Source organism: Chinchilla lanigera, unplaced genomic scaffold, assembly GCF_000276665.1.
Source record: "Chinchilla lanigera isolate Chin_1 unplaced genomic scaffold, ChiLan1.0 scaffold00103, whole genome shotgun sequence".
Lineage (NCBI taxonomy): Eukaryota > Metazoa > Chordata > Mammalia > Rodentia > Chinchillidae > Chinchilla > Chinchilla lanigera.
The window spans coordinates 225,803-253,265 of record NW_004955504.1 but is presented as its reverse complement, the minus strand read 5'-3'; the positions used below and the strand labels follow the sequence as shown (position 1 = coordinate 253,265).

General features: G+C 56.4%; 1 protein-coding gene across 2 annotated transcripts in view; it reads left to right on the top strand.

Moving 5' to 3' along the window:
- Nucleotides 1–27,074, top strand: part of Slc9a3 (solute carrier family 9, subfamily A (NHE3, cation proton antiporter 3), member 3) — a 34,441-nt gene extending 7,367 nt beyond the window's left edge. Inside the window, exons 2-17 of one of the 2 annotated variants that reach the window (XM_005407000.1) lie at nt 13,991–14,293; nt 15,143–15,303; nt 16,735–16,813; nt 17,799–17,976; nt 18,747–18,967; nt 19,205–19,407; nt 19,713–19,802; nt 19,921–19,991; nt 21,041–21,170; nt 22,077–22,192; nt 22,773–22,902; nt 23,016–23,192; nt 23,327–23,399; nt 23,675–23,788; nt 24,058–24,304; nt 25,214–27,074. In XM_005407000.1, the coding sequence (XP_005407057.1) occupies nt 13,991–14,293; nt 15,143–15,303; nt 16,735–16,813; nt 17,799–17,976; nt 18,747–18,967; nt 19,205–19,407; nt 19,713–19,802; nt 19,921–19,991; nt 21,041–21,170; nt 22,077–22,192; nt 22,773–22,902; nt 23,016–23,192; nt 23,327–23,399; nt 23,675–23,788; nt 24,058–24,304; nt 25,214–25,217 (2,297 nt within the window). In that variant the 3' untranslated portion in view covers nt 25,218–27,074. Of the gene's footprint in view, nt 1–13,990; nt 14,294–15,142; nt 15,304–16,734; nt 16,814–17,798; nt 17,977–18,746; nt 18,968–19,204; nt 19,408–19,712; nt 19,803–19,920; nt 19,992–21,040; nt 21,171–22,076; nt 22,193–22,772; nt 22,903–23,015; nt 23,193–23,326; nt 23,400–23,674; nt 23,789–24,057 lie in introns of both variants that reach the window. The other variant, XM_005407001.2, reaches the window with a different exon arrangement.
- Nucleotides 27,075–27,463: the final 389 nt, after the last annotated feature.

Below are 27,463 nucleotides of genomic sequence, written 5' to 3'. Positions count from 1 at the left end.
TGGCCTGGTGGACCACATTGGGAGGACTTCTGGCTGCATGTAGGAGAAAATGGGCTCCCCAGGCAGTAAGGGGTGTAGGGCAGCTGTTGTCATAGCCCCTCAGCTGTCCCTTGACTCTGAGGGATGGCAGAGGCTCTGCCCAGCTCCAGGAGCTGAGCAGGAGGCCTGGGACTCTGTCACCCGCAAACCCTGGGCCCTCAGGTTTGTCGGGGGCAGCTGGTGTCTTCAGTGAGTGCAGGCCCTGACCCCTGTGTTGGGACCTTCCTCCTTTGGGGTCCTTCAGTGACACCATCTTGATTCCATTCCAGGTTGGGCCAGGTGCCTTGGGCAGGGCACACAGTGTCCATCTCGGCCTCTGCTTCACATGCAGCCTGGAACTGGGACACCTGTGGTTCTGTGTCCCTTGGGCAGCTGTACCCACTTAGAATCCCAGTGGTGAGCCTGGGCCAGGACAAGAGCTCCAGATGTCACCTTCCTGGAGCAGGCTGGTCCACGTCATGGCATCTGACAGGCTGGGAGGTGGGGCAGAATCCTATGCCTATGGGGCAAGGTGCGGTACCCCAGCCCCTCTGGCTCCTCCCAGGCTGCCAGCCAGACTCATATGTCCCCAGGTAAGGTGTGGGGATGGCTGGCAGGGGCCATACTGAGGACCTGGGTTCTGTGAGGATAGGGCTGCCCCTGCATGGCACAACTGCCAACTCCCACTCCCAGGCAGGTGCTGGTGGCAGCCCTTTGGAGGGCTGGTGCTCTACAAGGGCAGCGCTGGGTCCTGCAGGGTAAGCCTGGGGCTGTACCCCCAGTTCTGCCTCCTCTGTGTTTGCCCTTGGTGAGAACTGTTCTGTAGGTGTCCTGATCCAGTTTGACTTCTTGGTCGCTATCTGGGAAAGGCCCTCGATGCTGGCCAGGGTCCCCATCCCTGGGACTTTCTGGGTTTGATCCTGGTGTTTCAAGAGCTGAAGATTAATTCCAGTGTAGGGAGAACTGACGGAAAGTCATCTGTCCTGGACAGGGCCTAGTGCCTTCTTGAGGTAGAGACTGAGCCCACAGCTGTAGCCTACATAACCTGGGCTCCTGTCCAGACTAAGGTACCCCAGTCCAGGTGTGATGCCACCCACAGCAGGCCTCAAGGGCATAGCTTGTCACCAGACTGGGGACTGCCCAGGTCACCAAGCTGTACGTGGCTGTTCACCCAAACCCATAGCAGGTGTCCACAGCCCCTGTGAGGGGTCACACAAGATGGACTCACCCAGGCACCCAGGACTCACACAAGATAGACTCACCCACGCACCCAGGACAGGCTCCTGCACCTCAAAGCACACCAGTGGTGGCTGTTGTCTTTATCTTTGTCCCAGGGAAGGTGAAGGGTGTCCTCCTCAGCCTGGCCCTGGCCACCACCCACCCACCACAGCTGTGTGGATGACGATGCTAACGCCACAAGTTGTGTGGAGGGGATGTGGCAGCTGTGAGTGGGGAGTGCATGCTGTGGGGGGATGTGCACACGGTGAGAGCACCGTGGTGTGCGTGCAGTGATATGTGCGCATAGCTTGGAGGGTCTCTCAGGTCAGGGAGTGCCACTGAGGGTACACTGAACTCACAGGTCACTCTTGACATTAGCGGTGGCTGAGGGCCAGGGATTCCGTGGTCAGGACCCTCAAGACTGGCTGTGGGCGTGGACAGGCATGCTGCCCTGTGCACCTGGCAACTGACCTCTGGCATCACCCCCACGCAGCTCTCGGCTCCTGTCCACTGTTTGCCCTGAGCCTGGGCCCTGTGGGAGCTGTAGGCAGTGAGGTGGGTGTGGACAGAGCAACTCAGGTGGCCACCGTGCCTGGGCCACGCAGTCAGCACAGACTGTGGAGGTGAAACCCCTCCTGCCTGGCCCCCACTGAGGGCAGAGGGCTCCAGAAGGCCCTGGCTGGAGCCACTGCCCTGAGTGGGGCTTTGCTCTGCCCACAGCACGCAGGCCTGCCCTGCACACTCATGCTTGTGCCTACTTCTCTGCTTGCTCTGGCTTGGCCTGGGAGGAAGGCCCTGGGCACAGCCCACATCCACCAGCCCTGCGTCAGGTTCCCAGCCCTCCGGCCCCCTGGCAGGAGTTGGCAGGCCTGAGTTCCTGCTCTTCTGGTTTGATCACAGGGACACCTTGGAGCACCTGCACTGTTTCCTCCTGTTATTTTCCAGTGAAATGTGGGCCTTTTAATGGTTCTACTTTTGTGAAAGCTGAAGACACAGCCAGCAAGTGGAATTGCAGTCAGCAGCTGGTCACAGCCTGCAGTTCCATCCTCAGTTCCACAGGCTGACAAATGGCCTCATCAGCCTGTGCCCTCCCTGCTGTCCTAGCACCTCTGTCACCTCACTGCTCTGACCTGGCCCCTCACGGGCCACCCCAGGGGAGCACCCTCTGCCTCAGTAGTGCTGCCACTTAAAACAAGGACAAGGCTAGGGCTGGGCTCAGTGGTGAGAGCACTTGCTTAGGCTCTGGATTCAATCCCTAGTTCTGTGAAGCAAAACAATGGGCTTCGTTTTTTGGTAAAGGGTTAGATGTACAGAATAACTGACCAGACTGTGCAGAATTCCCTGTGGCCACTGCTGTCCCCCTGCTGTAAATGACTGGCATTGAAGTAAGCTTTGTCATGGTCACAAGGACTGAAGTTCACCTTGCCTCATGCCTGGCATGCAGGCTGTGCGCTGGGTAGATGCATGGGGCAAGTGGCCACTGTTGTTGGGTTCACTGTGGGGCTTCTAGGCAGGAAAGACGCAGCTGACTGGGCACAGGTCTGGGATATGGGAGCCATGGAGGTCCCAGAGCATCGCAGAGCCTAGAAGAACCTGCCTGCTGCCAAGAGCCTTCCGCCTCACCACACCTGGCTTTCTATGCTCCTCTACATTTGTTTTCTCTTGCCCTGGGCCTTGTTGAGCCCACTAGGCCTGGCATTCCAGGGCTGCATCTGCCCCACTTGGGGCCAGGGGCTTTTGGTGACCTCCTCAGCGTGCCACGTCCTGGGCAGCCCCACCTGCTAGGAGAGCTTCTTGAGCATCACCAGTGTGCCCTTTTCCTCTTCTCCATCACCATTCCCAGACTGAGACCTGGTGCTGCTGGGTTGCTGTGGAAAGAGGCCCCACCATCATCCGTGTCCTGCTCCCTGAGTGGCTAAGGCAGGCTTGGGTGGCAGCCTGTGTGCCTGCTGGTCCCTCTGCCCAGTGTGTCCAGGACCTGCACGGGCTGCCAGCCCCTACATGGTCTGGTGTTTCCCACTGACAGTGGGCTCTGCATTTCTGGGTGCACACCTTCCCTGCAGCCCTGACAGCTTGTGAGTCCTCTCCACCCGTCATTAATGAAGGTGACTCTGCCCAGACCCCACAGGTGGCTGTGGCTGAGGTGCCTCTGTTCTTCAGGAGATTTGAAGTTTCTCCTGAAACAGGTTTGCTTGGCCCCAACCTGCCCCTGGGTGGCCTGTTCTTGCTTCCCAGCTATCTTGGGGTCCCTCTCTTTTTCTTTATCTCTTGGTACCCAGGGACTTTGCACTGAGCTAAATCTAAGCACTTTGTTTTTGAGGCAGGGTCCTGCTAAGGTGTCCATGTAGGACTTGAATTTTCAAGCCTCCTGCCTCAGCCTTCCAGAGTGCTGGGATTGCCCTCAGCACACGGCCCAGGCTCTCCTTCTCCTGTTGATTCTGGGATGGGCCCATGCACTGTGCAGTGAGGCCCTGGCAGCCACACTCCATGGTGTGTGGGAGACAGCTGGGAGGGACGGATGGGGAGGAGCTGCTCTGGCTTCTTCTGTGCAATGTCTGACTTGGGTAGCTTCTCAACCGGGCCCCTAGCTACGTAGTCTGGAAGCCCTGCTCTTTCCTCTCAAGTTTCCTCAACTATGCTTGCTTCTTGTTTTTGTTTTCCTGCTTTTCTGCTCTGTACCATTGCTTGAGATCCCACAGCTGGATCTGGGTGGGCCATGTGCTGGGGGCATCAAGCCCCATGGGAACTAGGCTGGGCTGCAAGCCAGCTGTGATGTCCATGGGAGACAGGGACCCCAGTACCTTTCACCCTCCCTCCTGTTGGCCCAGGCCAGAGCCCCTAAGATAAAGACAACTAGTACCCACCCCCTTTGTTTTCTTCCGGTTAGAGAACAAAGCCAGCCCACCTGGGCACAGGGAGCCCAGAAAAGCAAGATTATCATCTTACACGGGGGACCAAGTCCAAGACAAGAAACCACCTGCTCCCAAGTGGCCCAACAGGTCCCTGGGAGCAGGGATCCCTCGGCACCAGGACTGTGGACTTCTGGCCCCACAGAGAGGGGCTGCCTGTGCCCTGCTGGCCCCAGGGGAGCCCCACAGCAAGGAGTGGCAGCAGGAGCTTCAAAGCCCTGGCCCTTGACCTTGCTGCATCAGAAGCAAAGCTGCTGCTAGGTGGCCTGTGGGTGACAGGGCTGTGAAGACCCAGCCCTGTGAGGGCCCTGGGGCTCTGCTGGCCCATGAATGTCACACTCCTGCTCTGTGCCCAGGGCCAAGCTGGTGACAAAGTCCTGGTAATAGGGACAAACTGGGAGCTCCCTCATGGTGGTAGCTACAGCCACAGTCTATCTGCCACAAGTCCTCAGGGGAAGTAGCTTTGCTGGGATTCTTCATGTGAAGCTTCAAAGGTCAGCAAGATTGAGAACTCCTCCCTGGAGAATCCCTGCACAAAGCCTGCAGCTCTCTAAGCCTCCGAGTCCCTGGGCCCCCACCTAGCGTGGATTTCACGTGACTGCTGTCCCGGTGTTCAAGCCAGCCTGTCCCTCGCGGCTCCTGTTCTGTGGTGGACTGTCTGTGCTCAGGGCTCTGCAGAAGGTGCTGGTCACAGTTGCCCAGCCTCCTGCCCTCTCCACACTGTGTCAGGGCTCTCCATGCAGTGCCAGTGTCACAGCTGGGCCTCCACAGCCTCTGTCTCCATGCTGCCCTCCACACTGAGCTCCCTCCTAGGTCCACCTGCCCCGTATTCCACCCTTTCGTGCCACTGACCCTCGGGGAACCTCAGATTCAGGCTTTCTCCATCAGAGACCCCAGCAAGCCCTGCCTTTGGGAGCTGATGGTCAGGGGATGACCTTGGCAGAAGGAACACTGGGGACAGAGCAGGACCTGTGTATCCAGGGGATGGGACCCTCCCTGAGAACACTTCTGTGGGTTAGAGACTCTGGGCTAACCCACCATGGCCACATCTATAGGTTTCACTTGTCTCTTGGTCCCTGTCAGTGCTGAGAACAGGGGTCAGGTGTCCACAGGGCCCATGTGGGCACCCTGGGGACCAGTGTTGTGGACTCAGGGAGGCCCTTGACTGGCCAGTTGCTACCTCTCGAGAGCACACATCATGTCCTCTGCAGTAGGCCCTGTAGGGCCTGGGGCCCAGTTACTGTGGGACACTACACCCTGGGATGCTGCCAAACCACAGGTGGCTGGTCTCCCTTGCTCTAGAGGCAAAACTGAGGCAGGGGAAGGACAGATCACACTTCCTGGGACAGTACCCATGGGCAAGCAGGGCGAGGTCAGGACTCAGCCTGTCTAGAGCTGCAGCTGAGTCCCCACATTGCCCTGCCTTTGGCCAGTTTTGGAAACATGTTCAAACACCTGGTAACAGGATGGACCCCTAGGGACGGAGCAGTGCTGGAGGCCCCTACGCAGGACTTTGTTCGGTTGGTATGCAGCTGGGCGGGGCCCTCAAGGGTTGTTGATAAACCCGATGGAAACAAAAGTGCTAAGTCTCTGTGATGAGCTAGAACACCTTTCATAATTCCTGTCTCTCACTCATCAAGATCACACAAGGACAGGAGACAGCAGAGACAGTAAAAATGGAGGGGTCCTGAGAAACAGGACTTCTGGTGGGACAGCATGGTCCAGAGCTAGTCAAAACCTCCAGTCCCCAGACGCAGTCCACAGCCTAGGGAGAGCAGTGGGAGGTTTCCTGTGAGTCTTGCTCCTTTTCTGCCCTTAAGGGGGACAGCAGAATGAAAGGCTTTCTTGGTAACTTGGACAGGTTCAGGACCTCCTCATTTTATTTTCCGTGGTTGGACCACAACGTGCCTGTGACGTGACCTTTTTATTTATCCTGCGTGGGACATGCAGAATTTTCAAAATCCATAAATTGATGCTTTGACTAAACTGAGGCCATTTTTTACCATTATTCCCTCAAAATGCCTTCTGCCTTCTCCCACTGCTCTTTTTCTGGACATCACCTGCAGGTGCTAAGACTTTTGATGCCTCACAAACTATTTACAGCTTCATCATTTTCAGTTTAAAATCTGCTTTTCTCTCTGCACTTCAGATTAAATTATTCCCATTGCTCTGTCTCCCGTTCCTGGTCTCTCCTCCCATTTCTAGGCTCTAAGTCTCGCCACTGAGTTTTCATTTCAGACACTCCATTCTTCAGTTGTAGGACTTCTACCTGGCTCCTTTGATAACTTGCATGTTAGGCTCAGAAAACAAGGGCCCACAGGCTGACCCTGTTTCTACAGCAGTGTCTCACTAGGACTACCTGCTCCCTGCACGCGGGGTTTTAGCTTGTGGTTGTGTGTGTGTCCTTGTGAACTACAGTGTGCAGCCCACACATCTACAGGGCGACTGCCTGCTCCTTAGAGAAAATTTGTTAAGCCCTGTTCTATTCCATGGCCGACACTGACCATTTAAATGAATGGCAATCGTGTTTTCCTTTCCTTCCCCCATGAGCACAATTGTAGCAGCTGTGCTGAAGTCCTTACCTGCTAATTCACATCTGGGTTGGCTGAGGTCTGTCATTGACCAATGGGTTGGTCCATTTCCTGTTTCTTCATGTGTCTGCTACCACTGATAGCGTCCAGGGCATGGGATGGACAGTGGGACTCTGCACTTGGTTAAGTTCCTCTGGAAAGGACTGATCTGGGTGGTGGCTGCCGTCTTACCAGGCAGCTGGCCAGAGTGGACAGCAGCCCAGCAGCTGTCACCCTGTGCTGGTGGCAGCTGTGATCTCTGCTCGGTTCCTTCTGCTTCCATTGGGAACTACAGACCTGCCCTGCTCTTCTGTAAGTCAACAGGGAATTATAGGAAGCAGCTGGAGATTTGTTGGCACAGGGAACTCAGGACTTCCCACTGTGGCTCTTTCCTTCCAGAGGTCTGCCCTCATGCAGGCAGTGGTCACCGAGACATTCTACATCCAAGCAGCAGCACCTGCATTTGGGAAAAGACAGCGGAGGAGCAGGTGTCTCCCAGGTGCCTCCTTTCAGGGTTGGATTTCTACTCCGTGCTTGGTCCCTTTTATCTGTCTGTGTTTACACATTTTCAGAGTTCCTTTTCTGTTCCGGGTGAAGCATGTTAATAGGAGCTCCCCCCTGTCTCTTCCTGTGAATGAGACTGTAAAATCTGTGCCCATTTTCATCTAGTCCCAGCCATCATTTGGTCATAGAAAGCAAACCTAGAATCCTGCCATGCTTTGTAAGTGGTGGCCTTCAGGAGTTGAGTGGCTGTCAGTGCTGCACCAAGGACATGTACAAGTGGCTGTCCATGGCTTCTGGGGTCCCCACAGTCACAAGCCCCCATGGGTCAGTTCTCCTGAGGAACTGGTGGCTATGTTGCTGTGAAAGCACACAGTTACCTTGGTGTGGTCCCCTCCATGTGCGGTTCCCTGCACTGGACTCGCACATACGTGAGTGTTCTTCCTGGCTCAGTTGTACCCAGGCTGCACCCTGTGCCTGGAGCCAACCCCAGAGCTCCAGGCTTTACCTCACCACTTTCTCCCTACACTGCTGGGATCCAGATGTGGGAGCTCCCATGAGACCAGGTGGCTTTCTGACCCCCAGCTCCCAGGGGTGGGTGTCCATCCCATGAGCCTTCTTGCCCAATGACACTCCTGTGGGTGGCAGAACTTACAGGGAAGTGAGGCATTAGGGCTGCACTCAGCCTATTTGAGCAGGAGAGCTGAGTTGGGTGAGAGTGTGAATTAATCCAAGCAGTTGCTCCGTGGTTCCGAAGGGAGGAGGCCTTGAAGGCACAGGAGGATGCACAGTGTCTCTGTGTAGGCCAAGGACCAGGGACCAGGGTGAGGGCCCCCTGTGCTTCCCTGGGAAATCCTCATGGTTTCCTTTCCAGTTTAAATGTGGGTGAGTTCTGCTGGTTGTTGCAAGTGACTACCCAAGAGCACCTTTCAGATGTGGGTGCAGGCCTCGCTCCAAGGAAACAAGAGTCACTGCCTCTTGGAGTGTGAGCCCAGCCTGCCCAGGCTAAGACACAAGCAGGGTTGGGGCAGTTCAGTCCATTCACAGCCGAGTCTGCACAGCCAGGGCCGGTGTGTGGGGCCATTGTGTGGAGGTCAGAGGGACAGGTCTGCAGCTGTGGGCTGGGCCCAGAAGACAAGCTAGCCCTGTCCTGGGACAGCACCAGGGAACCTTCTGTCAGGGTGTGTCTGTGTGTATCTTAGTATGAATGTATGTGCCTGGTACATCCATGTGTGTCCATGTGTGTCACTGTGCATGTGTCCCTGTCTCTCTGTGCTGTGTGTGTATGTGTGTGTGCATGAACATGACCACATGTCCTCTTGCATCTGTGCCCATGTGTGTGCCTGGCCAGTGTCTACACTGGCCTGCTCTCTGCCCCTCCCCCCTCCCCCCTTCCGGTCCACTTGGCTCATTAGAGAAAGTCTGATTCTCCGTGGCTTGTGCATGTTAAAGTAAAACCAGGGGATTTACTGTGCCCTGCATTTGCGTGGACTCAGCTAAACTGGCTGTCACCTTGAGACATCCTTGGCAGCGGGTGACCAGGCTGGGGGCAGCGAAGCTCGGCAGGCTCCCTGGCTGGCCAGGCACCTTCAGCCGGAGGGTTTGTAATTAGAGCTAAAGCACCCTGCCCTGTTGTCACCATCTGGTGACTGTGCCATTCTGTGCTTAATTACCTGTGACTCTCGCCCCTCCAGCCACTCACTCCTGGGCTTCTTGGATGTCTGTCCTCCTGTCCTGCTGTCCCTTACTGCTCCTGGCCTCATCATCCCTGGTCCCTCGATGCTTTCTGCTGTCCTCGAAAGGCCCTCCCCGCTCCAGCCACTATTGCTGGTTTCTTCCAGGTCATACTTAGAGACTGGCTCCAACCTGTGTATGTTTGTGCAACCCCCACATGCCCTCTGCCATGTGCCCAGCTGTTGTCACTGCATTGAGCACCTGAGACAGTCACTCAGCAGGAGGGAAGGTTAACCTGGCTCTGTTGGTCTGGAGGTTCCAGCCCTGATGGCTGGCTCTGCTGCTCTGGGCTATTGTGGCATAGCACATTGCAAGTGTGGATGGAGCAAACACCTCATGGCAATGGTGAAAAGAAAATGATAGAGACAGGGTTCCCACGAGGCCCTGTCTCCTGAGGGTGTACCCCCATCAGCACCAACCAGAGCCCCCCCCCCGCCGCACCTTTGCCCATAGCCTTCGGGGACCCGCCAGGCTCAGACCCCGGCATCTGCCCCAGCCTATGGGGTTGCACTTTCCCCAGCGACCTCAGTTGACTGAGAACCAGAGCGTGGAGAGGCCTGGTAGCTGGGCCCTATAGGCTGCAGGCCAAGGCAGTAGCTCCTTCCTGGGGTGCTCACACTGTGCTGGTGTTTCATGGCCCCAAGCCTGGGCCTAGCAATGTGAGAGGGCGCTGTGTGCAGATAAGGATGGTCGCAGGCACCCCTGCGACCCTCTCACACACTGAAGACTCACATGATTGGGAATAGCAGTGACTAATTCTCAGTGTGGGAAGGATGTCACCCATCTGTGACATGGACAGGGGCGGGGATGTGCCCAGCAACCTGCATCTCCCAAACCACAACTCCAAATGCCAGACTGCAGCAAGTCGGAACCAGCCCAGTGCCTGTGGCTGTCCCCACCGTTAAGCCCTGCAGCCAGCTGTGGGTGTTCACCGCAGGCCACCTGGCAGGAACGGGCTCCGACTCCTGAAATGCCACCATGCCCCCAACTGCTGAGCCACTGGCAGACGGCCACTTAACACCACTGAATCTTCCGTTTAAGTATCTAATTACAATGCAAACTGTGCCTGAGAGGCGGTCACAGGGCCAGACCACTGCCCAGGCTGGGGGTGCCCCAATTACACCGGCACCAGGACCTGTCCTGGCTCAGGAGCAGGCAGTGAGAGCTCACACCATGCTCGGCAGAGGCTTGGAGAAAAGGCTGAGATGACCAAGCTCCAGAGGGAAGATGTACACAGGCACAGCTGTGTGGTCCAGAGCTCCAAGACATCCTAGGAAGGGGAGGAAGAGCAAAGCCTCAGCTGAAAGGGGCATGACTGTGGTGTGGAGCTCCCTGATTGCAACCAGGCTGTCTTTGAGGTGAGAAGCAACTTCTGGCACCCAGACAGAAAAACAGAGAAGCAGCACCACTGTGGAAGAGGCAGAGCCCAGCTGGTGGAGCCCTTCCTGTAGCCCAGAGGTGGTATCCCCTGAGCCCAAGCCACACAGCCTAGTAGCCACGTGGCCCAGCTTTGGAGGTGGTGTAGCCCATTTTTGCAGCATAGGACAGGGCCTGCAGTTAAGGACAGAGTTGGGGTTTGTGGCTCCAGAGCAGAGGCTGAGGTCAGAGGGAAGTGGTACTTGGTGTCCAGGAGAGCCTGACCCTGGTCGGAGGAGGACAGAAGAAGATGGACACAGGAAGGCCTGACAGATGGAGCACCAGAGGACTCCCACTGTCCTGCCATCCTCGGGTATGGGGTAACCCAACAGACATCATGTTGGCTAGGGCAGAGGTCTCAGCCCAGGAAGAGCCATGTGTCAGTGAAGATGAAGAAGCCAGCAACATCTACAAATAAACAGCTCACAGGACAGGAAAGACATGCCTCCTACACACAAGAAGATGCCAGACCTCGCTGAGTGCAAGAGGCTTGGCTCTGTCCCCTGGAGATGCTGGTGGGAGATGGGATGGCAAAGGGCTGCAAGCATTCCACTTCCATCTCCACCGCATGTGGGTACCTGCTCTTCTTGGGGAGTCAAAAGAGCAATTATTTTTTCTGCGGGTTTTCAGGACCTACTGAAGTATGTCTGTTGTGGAGCCAGCCTACCCTCCATCCACCTGAGCTCTTGATGAATGACCATCTTCAGGCATCAGCTGCCACACTGAACATGAGGAGAATCAATGTGCAGTATTATGTCACCAGAGCTCCCAAAGGGCAGTGTTATGCTGCTGCTTTGAGATAAGCCCAGCCTCACAGCCTCCCTGAACTTTCTGAAGGTGCAATCTCTGCGAACCCCCCGCAGTCTAGGACCCAAGTCCTGTGCAGATGTCTGCATGGCTGCCTCCCAGCGGGGCTGAAGCTGGAGCTCCAAGGTCGCTGGTCCTTCTGCTGTCTAACCTGTGGAGCATCAAGAGCAGGCCCCCTAAAGCATGGGGCCCTGAACGGGGGTCACGGCAGGGACTCAGCTGTCACAAGTGTAAGTGATCCCTGCCAACTCGGGCATGAAGAAAGGCAGACGCAGCATCATGGAGAAGATCTGGGTGGGGTCTGCACAGCCTCTAGCGGGTGCTGTGCTTGGGCTCTGGGGATCAGGGACACTGCCACGGTCACACATCCTCTGTCAAGGAGAAAGGAGCCACTCCACCCTGGGGCATGTGGGAGCTGCAGAAGGGGTGTTGGCTTGGGACAGGGCCTCAGGTTTTCTGGGCACAGCTGCGGACACTGAGCCCAGCATCATGGTTTGGGAAAAACAGAGCATAGCACCATCGGGCCATCTCTGGGCTTGATAAGGAATCAGGAGGCTTGGAGCAGGGAGCATGTGCCCTGGCCTCCTCCAGCCATGCTGCCCTGGGTTCAGGGTCTACAGCATGACTCCAGGCTTCAGACTCCTGAATGCAGACTCCTGAGCTGGGTACCGCCTGGGCCTGTGAGCTCTCGGCTATCTGTCCAGGTAGTGGCACTGGAGGCCTGGGGCAGGGCCTCTTCTCCCACAAGGTGGCCTCTCTCCCTGCGAGCCATGAGCAGGACCCTGAGGATTCCAGGGAACCAGCCTCCGTCATTCCAGGTAGTCACTATCTGTGACACATTCTTCTCCTGTGCCCAGCATGTTTAGCAGTCATCATCCATGTGACACTGGCTCCCAGGGTTTGAACTGGGAGGGGAAACTGAGCCTCAGTCACTGCACAAAGGGTAATCAACATGGGGCACTGCTGGAGGCTGAGGGGGCTCATCTGCCTCTGCTGCCAGAATTTCCAAACTTGGAATGGGGACCACAGGCCAGTGAGCGAGAGTGTGTCAGTCTGAGCCTTGCCCTGGTAACAGGGTCAAAGGCTGTGGCAGTGCACACAGACTCCCCAGTGCCATGCTTCTCACCCAGGCTCATGGAGGGCAGCTCTGGCATTTGATGTGGGGCTGTGTGCAGCCAACAGTTGCCAGGGTACCTCCCCCAGGTGTGGGGTCATCTATTCCCAGCAGTCATCCCCAAGTACAAATGGAGAAGCAGGCTTGGAAACCCAGTGCAGGCCACCTGGTGAGGATGGGTGGATCCTGGTGATACAGGGGAAAAATGTAACTCTCAACCTGCTGGATGTCAGATATGCTGAGTGCATGTTCCCCAAAACTGTAGAATGGATTCTAAAGAACAATGGAGGTTAAGAGTACAAAAACCTTATTGAGAGAGACAGACACACAGAGAGACAGACAGACACAGAGAGAGACAGACAGACAGACAGTGTGTTCCTGAGATATGAGGGAGCCTAAAAGTGGGTTGCCGTGGACCCCACCTTCCAGAGGAAGTTTTATAGACCAAAATCACGAGGTAGGTGCAAGGTGGGACGAAACTATGATCAACCAGTAAGATTTCAAGCATTGCCACTTAGGTAGTGCTGGTCCATGGGGAAGCCGGTCACAGAGCAAGTGCACATGAGAGGACAAGGACCTTCTCAGGAAGGGGTGGATCGGGAGGTCCTGGTCACATACTGGGGGGACTGATGCTTATCTAGACTTTATCGGGCCAGGAGGTATAATCTTTAATTTATTGCTTATCCCTCAGGGAGGCCTGTCGATCTGGTCATTCCATCTTTATTTGAAGCCTGGCCTTTGACAAATGCAGTCACAGTTGTGCTGTGTTCTCACTCTCTGCACTGACTCCCTCCAGGTACTCCCTGGAGGGAGCCTTGTCTGACTGCCTAAAATGTTTCTACCGAACCTAACTGTCTATAATACTGGGACCCACCCCATGAGCCCACTGCCTCCCACCTTACCCCTTCTCCTATCCAGGCAGGGTCCCTCTGCTCCTCCTACTGCTCTGGGCCCAGCCGGGGTCTTGGTGTTTCAGAACAACCTTCCTCAGGCTCAAAGAAGTCAGGTCAATAATAAGACTGCAGTGCTGAGAGATACTAGGCCATACATTGCTTAAACCGGGGGAGTCATCCTCAAATGTCACCACCCCAGCTGTTTTGCAATCCAGCTTAAGACAGGAATGCTGCTCTCCTGTTTCTCACGTCCAAATGGAACAGACAGGTGTGGCCCATGCAGAGCTGGATGTGGGCAGAGCCGTTGGCAGCCCCTGAAAGCTTGAATGTGGAGACCAAGGGGTGCCTGTGAGACCTGGAGACCCTTCCTCAGGGCCTGTTCCTGGGGTCTGTGACTGGGGAAAGGACTGTGCCTCCAGGGGAGGGGACAAGCCCCAGGTGCAGAAGAGGGTAACTGGTAGGTGTAGGGCTGGACCCCTAGAGGTTAGGTTGGATCCCCTGGGGCTGTGGTGTCATCCCTCCCTCATCCTAGGATCCCTCCCTCTGTACATGAGGGAGACACTGGCCTATGGGGCCCTATCTTTAGATGCCAGCTTTGAATGGGCATCATCATCCCCATGCCCTTTGAAGTGCCTGGGTTGGGGACAGGGAGGAGCCTTGCAGGTGCCTCAGGGGCCTGGAATGAGGGACCTGGCCCTGCTTCCACAGGTGTGGCCCTGGGAGGGACCTGGCCCCCATCAGGCGCCCTGTCCTCCCTGTGGGTCCCCTCCCCTCTCCCCCACACCCCTGACCTTGCTCCCCTGCCCGCAGTGTTCCACCTGTCCCACAAGGTCACCAGCGTCGTGCCTGAGAGTGCGCTGCTCATCGTGCTGGGCCTGGTGCTGGGGGGCATCGTCTGGGCAGCCGACCACATTGCCTCCTTCACAATGACGCCCACGGTCTTCTTCTTCTACCTGCTGCCCCCCATTGTGCTGGACGCTGGCTACTTCATGCCCAACCGACTCTTCTTCGGGAACTTGGGCACCATCTTGCTGTATGCGGTTATTGGCACCGTGTGGAACGCGGCCACCACAGGCCTGTCACTTTACGGCGTCTTCCGCAGTGGCCTGATGGGTGAGTCCCCAGCAAGGAGGCCAGTACGCTGGGCAGATGCGGAGGCCAAGGCGGGGTGCATGAGGTCCAGTGCCCCCTGGGTCCCCCACTGTGTCTCGAGGTTTGATCAGTGGGGGACACTGCCTTGAGCCGGAGACCGTGGACAGGGAAAGGAGTCATTCTGGGCACACCCACCCCTCAGGACGGTGTCCCCTCACAAGGTGCTCCCTCAAGTGCCCCTGTTGTCTAGCCCCTCTCAGAGAACCACCAGGGAGTGTGGCTGGTGGGTGTGTGTGTGCGGGTCCTCCATCACAGGCGGTGGTGAACATGGTCAGGGCACCCATGATGATGGCTGCTTCAGGGCTGGCTCAGGGACTCCTGGACTGATCCCCACAGCCCATGAGGGTCACACTTGCCTTTGCCGGACAGCCACCACAGGTAGGTGATGTCTGTGGCATCCCAGGTTGTGTTGCAAGCAGAGAAGAAGCCTGAGGGGCTGGCCAGTGCATCTGTGTTCCTGGTGCTCGCCTTTCCTGGGTGAGCACGTATACGCTTTCCCCCAGCCAGCCTTGCACCTTGACCCCAGGGGAGTCTGACTCAAGCCAGGAGGGAGAGTGAAGCCCTTGTGAGAACCCAGCTGCCCTGGCATCCTGCGGATGTCCGGCCATGGGCTCCCTCTGGCTGTCCCTGAGGGTCCCCAGCCCCATCACTAGCCCTTAGCCTGAGGCACCACAGGTGTCCATCCCTCCACCTCTCCCTGGGGCTGTGAGGTCTGGGGCTGGTAGCAGAGGCTGAGGACCCCCTGCCCTGGCTTCCTGGCTTTCGTTCCGGGCAGGAGTCATGTTTCACTCTTGCCCATTTGTCCTGCAGGTGACTTGCAGATTGGGCTCCTGGACTTCCTGCTGTTTGGCAGCCTCATCGCTGCTGTGGATCCGGTGGCTGTCCTGGCTGTGTTTGAGGAAGTCCATGTCAATGAGGTCCTGTTTATCATCGTCTTTGGGGAGTCACTGCTGAATGATGCCGTGACTGTGGTGAGCAACAGGCAGGCCCTTGAGGCCCAGACAGAGTGTATCCGTTAAGGTTACAGCAAGGCCAGGGACCTGGGGCCCAGTGACTGTCACTCCCATCCCTGGGATCAGTAAGCAAGACTGAGGGATCTGCCATGCACAGCCAACCCCTTGTTCGGCTCTGCAGCAGCCCAGGACGTCCCCTCTGAGCAGGTGCTTTGCTATCCCTCTTGCTAGTAGCACCCAGTGTGTGGCGCATGGGTGACCTAGCCTGTTCTCCCTCCTAACTCAGAGCTCTGATACATTGATCCTTCCCTTTTTTTCACTTTCTCACCGCTGTGGATCCATCCATCCAAGCCTTCCAAGTCGGGTCACATGGCTGCTATCCCACAGTCACAGTCCCCACAGCAAGGGATGTCAGTGGTGGCCCACACTTGGTGCCACCCCTTCCTGACTTCCTCAAAGTAGATGAATAAACAACAAAATCTCATACAGATTACATTGTCTGCTTGGGCTTCCAGGGCTTAAACCAGAGGCCTATTTCCCACTGTCCTGGAGGCTGAAACCTGAGGTCAGGGTGCAGGGGCTGGCTCCTCTGCATCTCTCCTGGGCATGTGGGACACCATCTCCTCCTTATGTCTTCACAAGGATGCGGAAGGGCCAGCATGTCTGTGCCCTGACCTCCTCTCCTTAAGAACACCAGTCAGGGTGGGTTAGGTCCACCAGGTAACCCCTTTATTTTATTTTATTTTTACCTTTGTCATCTCTACAAAGGCCCCATCATCACAAACAGAGACATTTTGAGACCCTGGTGTCAAGAGTCAACAAGTGAATTTAGTAGGGGAACATTCAGCCCTCAGAGCAGTCAAGGAAGCCAAAGCTGCCATTTCTGTAAGTTGTTTCCCCAGGAGATGGCTCCTCAGGGAGTGGGTGGCAAGTGCTGTGTGCCACAAGCTGCAGGTGAGGAGCAGCTGTTGCCTTTCACAGCTGGGGTGCAGGGGAAGTCTCACACCCATCCCCAGGTTGTCCTCATGGGAGGACAGAGTGGATGATTTGGCGTGGGGGGGGGCGACTTTGCAGATAGTGGACACAGGCCCTGAGGACATGTGTTTGCTCACAGTGACCCTGAATGCTGACTTCCTGCATCCCCTCAGGCCAGGCCAGGACAACACAGGGCCCTCACTGCTTTCACCAGAGCTTGCATGGCTCTTGGGGCAGCTGGGAACCCATTGAGACCTCAGGAATTCAGCCAGCAGCTCTGGCCATTTCTAGAACATTCTCTCATCCATTTATCCATGCTCATCTTCTACTCTCTTCCTACTGACAGCCTCCTTTGTAAGATCTGCTCTCCTGCGCTCCACACAGGATCCAAATCCATGAGACTGAGCACTAGGAGGAGGAAAGGCCAGCTGTGAGCACGCGCTAACCAAATGTGTTACATCTTCTGTCCCTCAGGTCCTGTACAATGTGTTTGAGTCTTTTGTGACACTGGGTGGTGACAAAGTGACGGGTGTGGACTGCGTGAAGGGCATAGGTATGTAGCTGGTAGGCCCTGCATCCCCAGCCTCAGGCCTGTCCTCTGCCACTCTTCATCCCACAGACCCAACAGAAAAAAGCTTTTCTACCATGCTGCTGTGTTGGCTGGATTTCTGTTGTCAGGGGAAAATACAGCTTAGGGAAGGAGAGGTTCACTTGGCTCCTGGTTTCAGAGGGTCAGTCCATGATGGGCTGGCTCCGAGAAGAAACAGCATGGTGGAAGCCCTGGCAGAGGACAGCTGCTCATGTAATGGCAACCAGGAAGTGGAGAAGAAGGAGGGACGAAGTAGAGGGAGAGAAGGAGCCCGAGGAAGAGAGAGGAGGGGGAGCTGGGGACAAGACACACTGCAGATCACACCGAATGACCACGTATTCCACCCAGGCTCCTCTCTTAACAGCTCTTCAGCTGTGAATCCATTGATGGGTTCATAAGTAGATGAGGTTTTCACCCTGTGATCCAATTACCTTCCAAAACCTCACCTGCAAACACACAGGACATGGGGCACAATTTAGATCAAACCATTACAGTTGCAGAATTGAGCCCTGTGCACATCCCTTTCTCAGATACCTCAAACACAGTGCGGGTCCAGAGGGGTTCTGGGTGGCTCTCTGGGTAGGGAAACAGTCATCCTGGAGTTCCTGGGAAAGGACAGATGGACAGTATCAGATAACATGGTGTCTGGTCCTGGCTGCCGGCCCAGGCCACAGGGCTGCATCTGGGTGATGTTTCCTCATGGGGTCTGGGGTTCCCAGGGGCGAGGTGCCACCCTCTGCCCCTTTCTGCTCTGAAGCTGGTTCGAAGATGGGACCCTCTCCCTGGAGAGCAGGGACCAGCCGGTTCCTGAGCTCTTGGACCTCCATGGGCAGTTGCCAGGCAACCCCCACAAGAAAATGCTGGGGAGGAAAGCCCAAGCGGCATGGCCTCGCCCACACCCTGCACAAAGGGCCATTCAAGCGCCTTAGCTGCACCCTGTCCCTTGCAGTGTCCTTCTTCGTGGTGAGCCTGGGGGGCACGCTAGTGGGAGTGGTCTTCGCCTTCCTGCTGTCCTTGGTGACCCGCTTCACCAAGCACGTGCGTATCATTGAACCCGGCTTCGTCTTCGTCATCTCCTACTTGTCCTACCTCACATCTGAGATGCTGTCCCTGTCTGCAATCCTGGCGTAAGTCCCTGGGTGTGCATGGAGCCTGGAATTTAAGCAGCAGCCCTGCAGGCAGCTGGGCAGAGGCCAGGACTCCAGGGCACTCCCTAAAAGCCAGTGTGGGCAAATTCATGCCCAGCCATTCATACTCAGCCCCCATGGCAGGGGACATGGGGTGGACCCACATTGCCCTCCATGGGCTCAACTGTTAGAGCACACATTCCAGCTGCCTGGTCCCTGAGCTGGGTGGAAATTTATTGTGTGGGTTGAGGAATTTTATTTATTTATTTTTAAATAAGGGCTGGGTGTTTCTGCCGAATTGTCTGCGGTGGCAGAGCCTGCTGGGGAGTAGTTGGGGCTAGACGGTTCACATGTGATCTTGTGGGCTGAGGCCATCTGCTCAGGCATGCAGCCCTTTGCCCAGACAGGGTTCCTTCAAGGTTAGCATGGCCCAAAAGACACCAATAGCCTGTGGAGGCCATGGATAGATGCAGAGGCTATCACTTGAGGTTCAGGAACAGATCACTGTACTTCTGAGTGCCCAGGCCTAGGCAGGGGGCAGAGGGCAGCAGAAAACACCTAGCTCAGGGCACCAGCCCAAGAGAAGCCCAGTTGGTCCACATGGTACAAGGCTGATCAGTGAGAGGATGTTGGTCCAGGATGCAGACACTGCCTGTGATGCTTATGACACCACCAGGCTGAGGGATGGTCAGGGCTGGGCCTTGGAAAGAGTCCAGTCCCCAGGGGCAGCCCACTGAGCGACAGACTCATGGCCTCCCATCTGCCCCCAGAATCACCTTCTGTGGCATCTGCTGCCAGAAGTATGTGAAGGCCAACATCTCAGAGCAGTCAGCCACCACGGTGCGCTACACCATGAAAATGCTGGCCAGCGCAGCAGAGACCATCATTTTCATGTTCCTGGGCATCTCTGCCGTGGACCCTCTCATCTGGACCTGGAACACGGCCTTCGTGCTGCTCACGCTGCTTTTCATCTCCGTGTACCGGGCCATTGGTGAGGACTGGGACATTCAGGGGCGATAGGTTTGGGGCCCAGGGCAGCACCCCGAAGACCAGCCTGGCCACCAACCCTGAGTGTCCAGGCTTCCTCGCAGCCTTGAGATGGAGGTGCTGTCTGAGGGTCAAGGGGGACAGGTTCAGGGCACAGGGCCCCTGCAGGGCATGTGGCTTGAAGGCACCTGAGTTGACCCAGGGTGGGGGCCACAAAGCTGAGCCTCCTTCCCCATTGCAGGAGTCGTCCTGCAGACCTGGATCCTGAACCGGTACCGCATGGTGCAGCTGGAGACCATCGACCAGGTGGTGATGTCCTATGGTGGCCTGCGAGGGGCTGTGGCCTATGCCCTGGTTGTGCTTCTGGATGAGAAGAAGGTCAAAGAGAAGAAACTGTTTGTCAGCACTACGTTGATTGTCGTCTTCTTCACAGTCATCTTTCAGGTACAGCTCAGCTGCAAGGCGGCCCCATCCCTGCCCCAGGTGCTGTGGGACCAGTGTTTCCAGGCTCCGACCCAAATTGGAGTTTGTAATTTTAGTAACTAGGAGAACTTTGTAGGTTTTCATGTGGCTCCACAGGGGATGCAGCCCAGTTGTCCTGAGTGTGGTTCCCAGGTGGTGGATGTGCAGAGGCCCAGTTAATACTTTCTGGTGTCATGCTGCTTGACAGGGTAGACTGGGGCTCACTGTGGCCTCACACAGGGTGGGGCTTGCCTGGCTGTGGGTCAGCAAGGCTGTCTGCTTCCCAGGGCCTGACCATCAAGCCCCTGGTGCAGTGGCTGAAGGTGAAGCGGAGCGAGCAGAGGGAGCCCAAGCTCAATGAGAAGCTGCATGGCCGGGTAGGGTGGGGATATGGGGGAGGACGGGAGGGAGGAGCACCATGTCACCTGCATGGCCCCTGCTTGCTAGAGGGGCTGGGCCATCCTGTGGCCTCTGATCAATCCTTTTCTCCAACAGGCTTTTGACCACATCCTCTCAGCCATAGAGGACATCTCGGGACAGATCGGGCACAATTATCTCAGAGATAAGTAAGTGGCCTGAGCCGTCCGGACAAATCCTAGGCCAAATGGGTACAGCCTGTTATGCACATTGGTCTCAGCTGTTGGCTTCCTGCTCTTCCTTCAGTTGGTGACCCTGGATCATAGGGCTGAGAGACATAGGAGCTAGACAGGGCCATGTAGATTGTGTCACTGTGCCCCAAGGATCTCATGACCAGCTTCTGGAGGACCCTCATTCAAGAGGGCCAGGCCCATCAGGCAAGCTGTCTGGGTTCTGGTCTGGTCCAGCCACTCAGAGGACACCTGGAAAGGGTCAGTGTGACCTAGACCTGCAGGTGCACACAGGTGAAGAAGCTGATGCCTGCAGAGGGGCTGGCGCTGTGGACATGTCAATGACACAGATCTTGTTCCTGGGAAGAAAGTAATGCCCTTTCACTATGGCTGCTTAATTCCAAATTGCCAAATTATGTGGGAATTGAAAATCAGGAAAATAAATAATCTCCCCTATTCTATGAACACAGGAAGGGTATGTTAGCATCCATCAGAGTTTAAAATTATATGCCCAGGAAATAGAATCATCTATTTCTATTTTATTATAAAATACACTTGACACTTAAAATTCTGTAACTCCAATAAGGAAGTAAAGAGTCGCACACGTAGGCCCTGCTGTATGAGATAATCATTCACATTCCACCAGGGGAAGCAGAGTTAGCGCAAAGCCCAGGCATGCTCCCTCAGAGCTGGAAGAGGGCAAACAGCCCCCTAATGCCAGCCCTGTCCTTGTGCCACCCTCTGAGGCTCACATGGCCCTTGGAACCCTCATGAAGTCATGTGAGATGATGGTTTTCTTTGCATTCTACTGATACCACCATCGAATGGGAGCAGAGTGATGGGATGGTACTGGTGGCACAGCTGATGTCACCCACACGGTGTCTTGGGCCAGGAAACCCAAGATAAATGGGACAGTCTTGTGGTAGGTGCAGCTCCATAGACTTCTGTCCATCCATCCCTATGTCTAGGTCCCTGTGGGGCAGGAGCCCCAGGCCATGAGTGCTGACGGTGTGACTGTTTGTCCTCAGGTGGTCCAATTTTGACAGGAAGATCCTCAGCAAAGTCCTCATGAGAAGGTCAGCCCAAAAATCTCGAGATCGGATTCTGAATGTTTTCCATGAGCTGAACCTGAAGGATGCCATTAGCTATGTGGCTGAGGTATGGGAATGTTTCATCTATCCCTCTCCTGGAATTAGAGGACTGGCCCTGCTGTGGCCCCCTAGGGTCTTATGGCACAAGCGCTGCACCTGACCATCCCAGCTTGCCCTCAGGGCTCAGGATGTGTGGGATGGGACATAAAGGTGATGGGCAGGTCACCAAAGATCCCAGCCTACCCTTACTCCCCCACCTCAGAAGATGAGAAGCCAGGCCACCACCCCAAGGCATACATGTGACTGTTTTGTTGCCAGTGCATCCGTGACCCACTACTGGTACATGTCCATGTCCCCTGGACCCTGTGGCTCTCAAGCTCAGGTTTAGGGCCAGGCTGCCCACATGCAGAGCACTCCTCAGCCTCAGGCGCCAGGCAGGCTTCCTCTAGGGCAGAACTCACACAGAGGCAAACCCAGCCTTCTGAGATGCAGCAGTCTGAAAGGGGACAGGAAAGGGCCTCTGGTACCCTCTGCTTGCTGCTTCCTGTCTCTGGGGTGCTCCTCACCTCCATGCAGATGACTGGACACCAGGAAGGGCCCTGCGCCTCAACTATGCCCAACCCGATCCTGACTCACGATCACGGCCTTGGGCTCAGCTCCCTCCACCCAAGTCCTGGGGTGGGGTAGGGGGGAAGTGACCCAAGTCCCTTCTGGGCCTGAAGCCTGGGGCTTGGAGACCTGTTGGGGACGGGGCCATTTTCCTCATCTCCAGGTGTGGACCGTGTTTCCCTAAACTCCCAAGTGCCTCCAGGAGGCTGTCCTGGGATGGACATAGAGAAGAACTTGCCTTCCCTGGGCTCCATCTCTGTCTCCTGGAGCCATGGGTCCCCAAGCATAGGGACCAGGTCTGGCCTTCCTGTCAGAGGTACTGCCCACCCACCTTCTTTGTTGGTCAACCAGATACTTCTTTCAGGGAGAACGGCGTGGGTCCCTGGCCTTCATTCGCTCCCCAAGCACTGACAACATGGTCAACGTGGACTTCAGCATGCCTCACCCATCTACTGTGGAGGCTTCAGTCTCCTACCTCCTGTACGTATCCCTGAGGCCACCCCTTGCCTATACACTCTTGGGTCCCTGATCACCTCCTCCTACAGGCCCTAAATGGGCTTCTTGGCCTGGACACAGGGTGAAGGGATCCAGAAAGAGGGGCCAGCATTGACATCACACAGGTGAACCTTTTGGAACAGGCAGCAAGGTCATGTTCTTGTGAAGCAGATGCAGGAAGGGGTGGGGTGGGGCTAGCAGATGCAGGGGCTTGAGGCCTGAGTGTGTGCCCAGATGTGAAGTCCTAGACCAGGACTGGGCAGGTCTGGGATTTCCATATGCTGGCCTGGAAGCTGATGGCTGGCTCTGGCCAGTCATTGGTGCAGGTCTGAGGATGGGGAGAGTAGTGGGCAGATACTTCTGGGGTCTCAGGTGGGGTTTTGGAGGGAGACTGCTGGATACCTTAAACAAGGTGGGGAGGCTCCAAAAGGGCCAGTCAAATAAAGCCCCATGCAGAAGAGGAGCTAGCCAGGCATCCAGGGGACCAGAGCTCCAGGTCTGGTCAAGGGGTGAAGGACAGCAGCAATCCCCAGGCCAGGTCCTAGCTCAGCATCTGTCTGTGCAGGAGGGAGAATGTGAGTGCTGTACGCCTGGACATGCAGTCTCTGGAGCAGCGACGAAAGAGCATCCGTGACACAGAGGACATGGTCACCCACCACACGCTGCAGCAGTACCTGTACAAGCCAAGGCAGGAGGTAGGCTCAGGGTTGCACAGCCCTTCTCCTCCACTGGGGTCCTCGCCTCCCCAGGATGAGGGGGTCTGGGCCACTCCTCCTGACCACCAGCCTACCCCGCTACCTCTCCTTAGTATAAGCACCTCTACAGCCGACACAAGCTGACACCTAGCGAGGCTGAAAAGCAGGACAAGGAAATCTTCCACAGGACCATGCGCAAGCGCCTGGAGTCCTTCAAGTCAGCCAAGCTGGGCATCAACCAGAACAAGAAGGCAGCCAAGCTGTACAAGAGGGACCGTGCACAGAAGCGGGTGAGGGAGCAGTGTGGACAGAGCGAGGGGAGCTGAGTTCAGCAGAGCGCTGGACACAAGGCAGGGTCAGGGGGTCGGGCGTGGGCTGGGTCTAAATATGGGGTGCATCTGTAAGGGCTCAAACTTGTCCACAGAGGAACAGCAGCATCCCCAATGGGAAGCTGCCCATGGAGAGCCCGGCCCATAACTTCACCATCAAGGAGAAAGGTAGGGTGTTAACCCATGGGTCACAAGGACAAGCCCTCTCTTCCTATCCTCTCTGGCCCAGCCACAAAGTGGTGTCCACTCCCACAGTTGGGTCAGGGGAACAGGGGGTGGTTCTGCCCCTGCTCAGCCCACCCTAGTCCCGGGCTACTGGGCTGCGCAAGTGCTGCCGGGTCATGGGAGCCACAGTGACAACCCCTGGGATGCACACTAGCTGCCAAGGACTTGGTTCACTCTAGCTCCAGCCCAGTTTCTTCCTCTTGTTCCCTGCCCCAAAGATTTGGAATTTTCGGACCCTGAGGAGGCCCCAGATTATGAAGCTGAGGAGACCAGTGGGGGCATTGAGTTTCTGGCCAACATCACAAAGGACACAGCCTCAGACTCTCCAGCAGGTGAGGGATGCTGGGGATGGGGGGGCACCGCTGGTGGCCAGAGAGCCCCAGTTGTGGTGCTGCTTCCTCTACCCTGGCAACCTTCCCCAGGGCAGGTGGTCCAGCAGGCCAGGGAAGGAATGGGGGTGAGGGCTGCAGGCTTAAAGGCACAGGATGGACCATACAAGTGACCTTGTAGTCACAGAAGGAGCTTCGGTTGGCCTGTACAGCGTGTGCCCCCACCCTGCTGGGGCTCCTGCAAGGCTAATTAGCACTGCCCTCTCTCCTAGGAATTGACAACCCTGTGTTCTCCCCGGATGAGGACCTGGACCCCAGCATCCTTGCCAGGGTGCCACCCTGGCTGTCCCCTGGGGAGACTGTGGTGCCCTCTCAGAGGGCCCGTGTTCAGATCCCCCAGTCTCCCGGCAACTTCCGCCGCCTGGCACCCTTCCGCCTCAGCAACAAGTCAGTGGACTCCTTCCTGCTGGCCGACACCCCTGAGGAGAGACCCCATGCCCTTCCTGAATCCACACACATGTAACTGACACCCCGCTAATGCCTGTTCTCTCTGATGCTTCCTCCAGGGCACTCCTGGACCTGCACTCTCCAGCTCTCTCCAGCAGCTCCTCCTCTTAGATCCCCAGCTTCCATTGGTTGCAGATTTCTTAAGGGATGCTGAGGAACCAGTCTGTCTCTGCTTCTCCTGTTAGGACATAGGGATCCAGAGGACTTGAGGGCATTGGCAGGTTGTCCTAGTGAGAATTCATTTTCAGATTATCAGCTGATCACGGGGGAGTCTGTGTGGTCGGCATGAATCTCACTCCAGCCCAGAAGCACGAAGCAGGAAGGGCAATGTGCAGGAAAGGGCCCTGCAGGTTATCCAGGCGCAGGAGCACGCCCAGGACAGAGGCAGTGTTTCTATCTCTTATACACAGGGTGCAGGGAAGGTGTAGGAGTGGCTGCCCAGCACCCTTGCTGGAGCTCCTGCAGGGCTGGACCCAGGAGGAGGTGAGGAGGCCGCAGAGCCCTCTGGCGGCAGGCTCTTGGTCATTCCAGGTTTTCCTTTCGGTGCTCTGTGCAGATGGAAATTAGTGTTGTGGGTGGATGGGCCTGGCCCACGTCAGTTTTCAGGCCCACTTCAAAGAGGGAGGGAGTTCTGCTTTGTGGACGCTGGCAGAGGCCGTGGCCTAGCCTATCACTGTGGCACCCCGTGAACCGGGCCACTGAGACTTCGGGACGGTGCAGCCGAGTGCCCACTGCTGTCCTTCCACCTGTCCCTGTTCTTCTTCTGGATCCCCCTCCCCAGTGTCCTTCTCTGTCCTTGGAGTGGTTAATGCGTGCGAAGAGGGGCGGGCGCCATCGAGGGCTGGCTTGGAGCGCGTCGCAGGGCACAGCAGGGACCTTCCTCGCCCTGGACACCACGGCCTCACGCCTTGTACCCCACAGGTGACACCGGTTCCGACACGCCACTGACCGGACGATCGTCCCCGCGCCGAGGTCCGCCCACAGTCCCGCAGCCCGCGCCCTTGCCACCCACGAGCCCCGCGCTTTCCGCTCGCATTCCAGGACCCGGGGCGCATGCGCGGTCGGCGGCAGCGCGGCGCGTGCACAGCCGGCGCTCGTTCCAGCGGCCGCGCGCGCGCCGCCGCCCCGAACTGCGCAAGCTGGCCTCGCTGCAGCCACCGGGCACGGTCGAGCTGCCGCCGCTGGCGCTGGAGCAGGAGGAGACGCCGCTGTGACCCGGATGCCGTGCCCTACGGAACCGCACCGACTCGGGAGGCCGGGCTACCAGGTCGCCAGCTTATGCGGAGCCAACAGTCCTTGTGCACCTTTGGGTTGCGAGGTGGCCAGCGAGGCGGGAATATGGGCACCGAGACACCGATGCCGGTTCTGTGATGCTTGTCGCCCTCTGGCTGGTGGCAACTGTTGTGTTGGTATCTCAGCTCCGGCGGCCCATCTTTATCCTGGTCGAGAGCAGCTGACCTCGTGCCCGGGCCTCGGGGCTGCCCTGTCCCCACAGACAAGGTCTCTGTCCCTCCTGGCGCTGAGGTAGTGGCCGAGGACCAGGTTGGGGCAGGGCTGGAGGGTTCCCCAGGTAGCCTGTCAGAGCCACTGTGGGATGCCCTGGGCTCCCATGATCCTCGCTGGTAAGGCCCAGGGCAGGGAGGAACGTGGAGCTTGAGCCTCCAAGGAGAGCCCTGGCCTAGAGCTGTGAAAGGTGGGCCACCTCCAACTCCAACCCTCAGAGCACAAGGCAGAGTTCTGCTGCACCCAGATCCTTGAGGAAAACCCAGAGGGGCTGAGAAGGGGCAAAGGCACTCCTAGGGGCTATTTGGAAACAAACCACTCCCAGCTCTCTGCTCAGGAAAACTAAACTCCATGTGTCAGGGTCCAGGCTGACAGCTCACATTCTCAGGGTTCAGAAGGGGTTGGCAGCACTTGGTGTTAATGCCACATGGTGAGTCCCGGACAGGAAAAGCATACTATTTCCCTTTCACAATGGCATTATTGAAAGGAACCAGTTAGTTTGTTCAACACAAAGCCTCTTGGCTTCTGCCTCAGAACTGTCTGCTGTCACTGAATCACAGCTCAGTCCTCTTGAGGGGAGTGCAGGACTTCTGGTTTCCAGGAGCTGCTCTCCTCACGGATGAGACCAGCCAGCAGCATAGACAGCCGGTGCAACTTGGGAAGCCTTACCTGGGGTGCTCTGAGAGCAGGGCAGCCCACCAGTCCTGCAGCCAAGTGGCTAGCCTGCTCACAGCAGGAGCTGCCTTAACCTACCTAAGCCACGAGATGCAGGGTCCGATTCCCACTGCAGGGTCAGAAGGGCTAGGTGACAAATCTGGGACAGATGTCCCCTTGACACTTCATGCTGGTGTCTCTAAGGGGGGACAGCCTTATCTGGGCAGGTGTCAACTGCATGGCTAGACACAGCTGCAGTGGAACCAGAGCTCAGACAAGGAAGCAATTGGTCCTGGGAAGCCACCTCATGCCCTTTGAGGGCACTGTGGCCATGTTTCAGACAGAAGAACCCTGCTATTGCTGTCACTTGTAAAACAAAAATGTAAACAGTCCATGAATGTATTTCCTTATGGAAGCTGTAGTAAAAATTTTTATTAGAATATCTATTTATTTAATACTGAACTTTGGCCTACTTTGTGGTACTGTAATGTACACAAATTTAGAAAATTGCTATTTCTCACTTCTGTATTTTTCTTGAAAATAATTTTGTTACAGTGTTCAATGTGCTGTATAACAACCGTCTATTATGAAAAGAAATTTAAAGAATTTTGTCCACTGAGGTGGATTTTATGAGTGGTGAATTGTGAGTGTAACTGGCCAGAGTAATGTGCCTTAAGATGTCCCTCCAGATACACGGTGGCAGCATCTGCACAGGGAGCTCATCACAGCCTCCAAGACTAACTGCTTGCCCAGCTCTATTAAAACACTTTAAGGCATTTTGCATGAAAACTGTAAAGGAAAAACCCAGGATTTACAGAGCAGTCTCTTGGTAGGCAGGTGTTGCTCTGCATTGAAGTTAACACTGACACAGATGTGTGTCCCATGCTGCCTGTAGGGTGGCCCTGGCCACTGTGAGGAAGCCACTGGGCACAGCTGTGAAGTGACCCACAACCATCTTAAACCAGTGAACCAGAATGTGACAACCCTAGTAGGAGGCTCACAAGGTCACAGTTG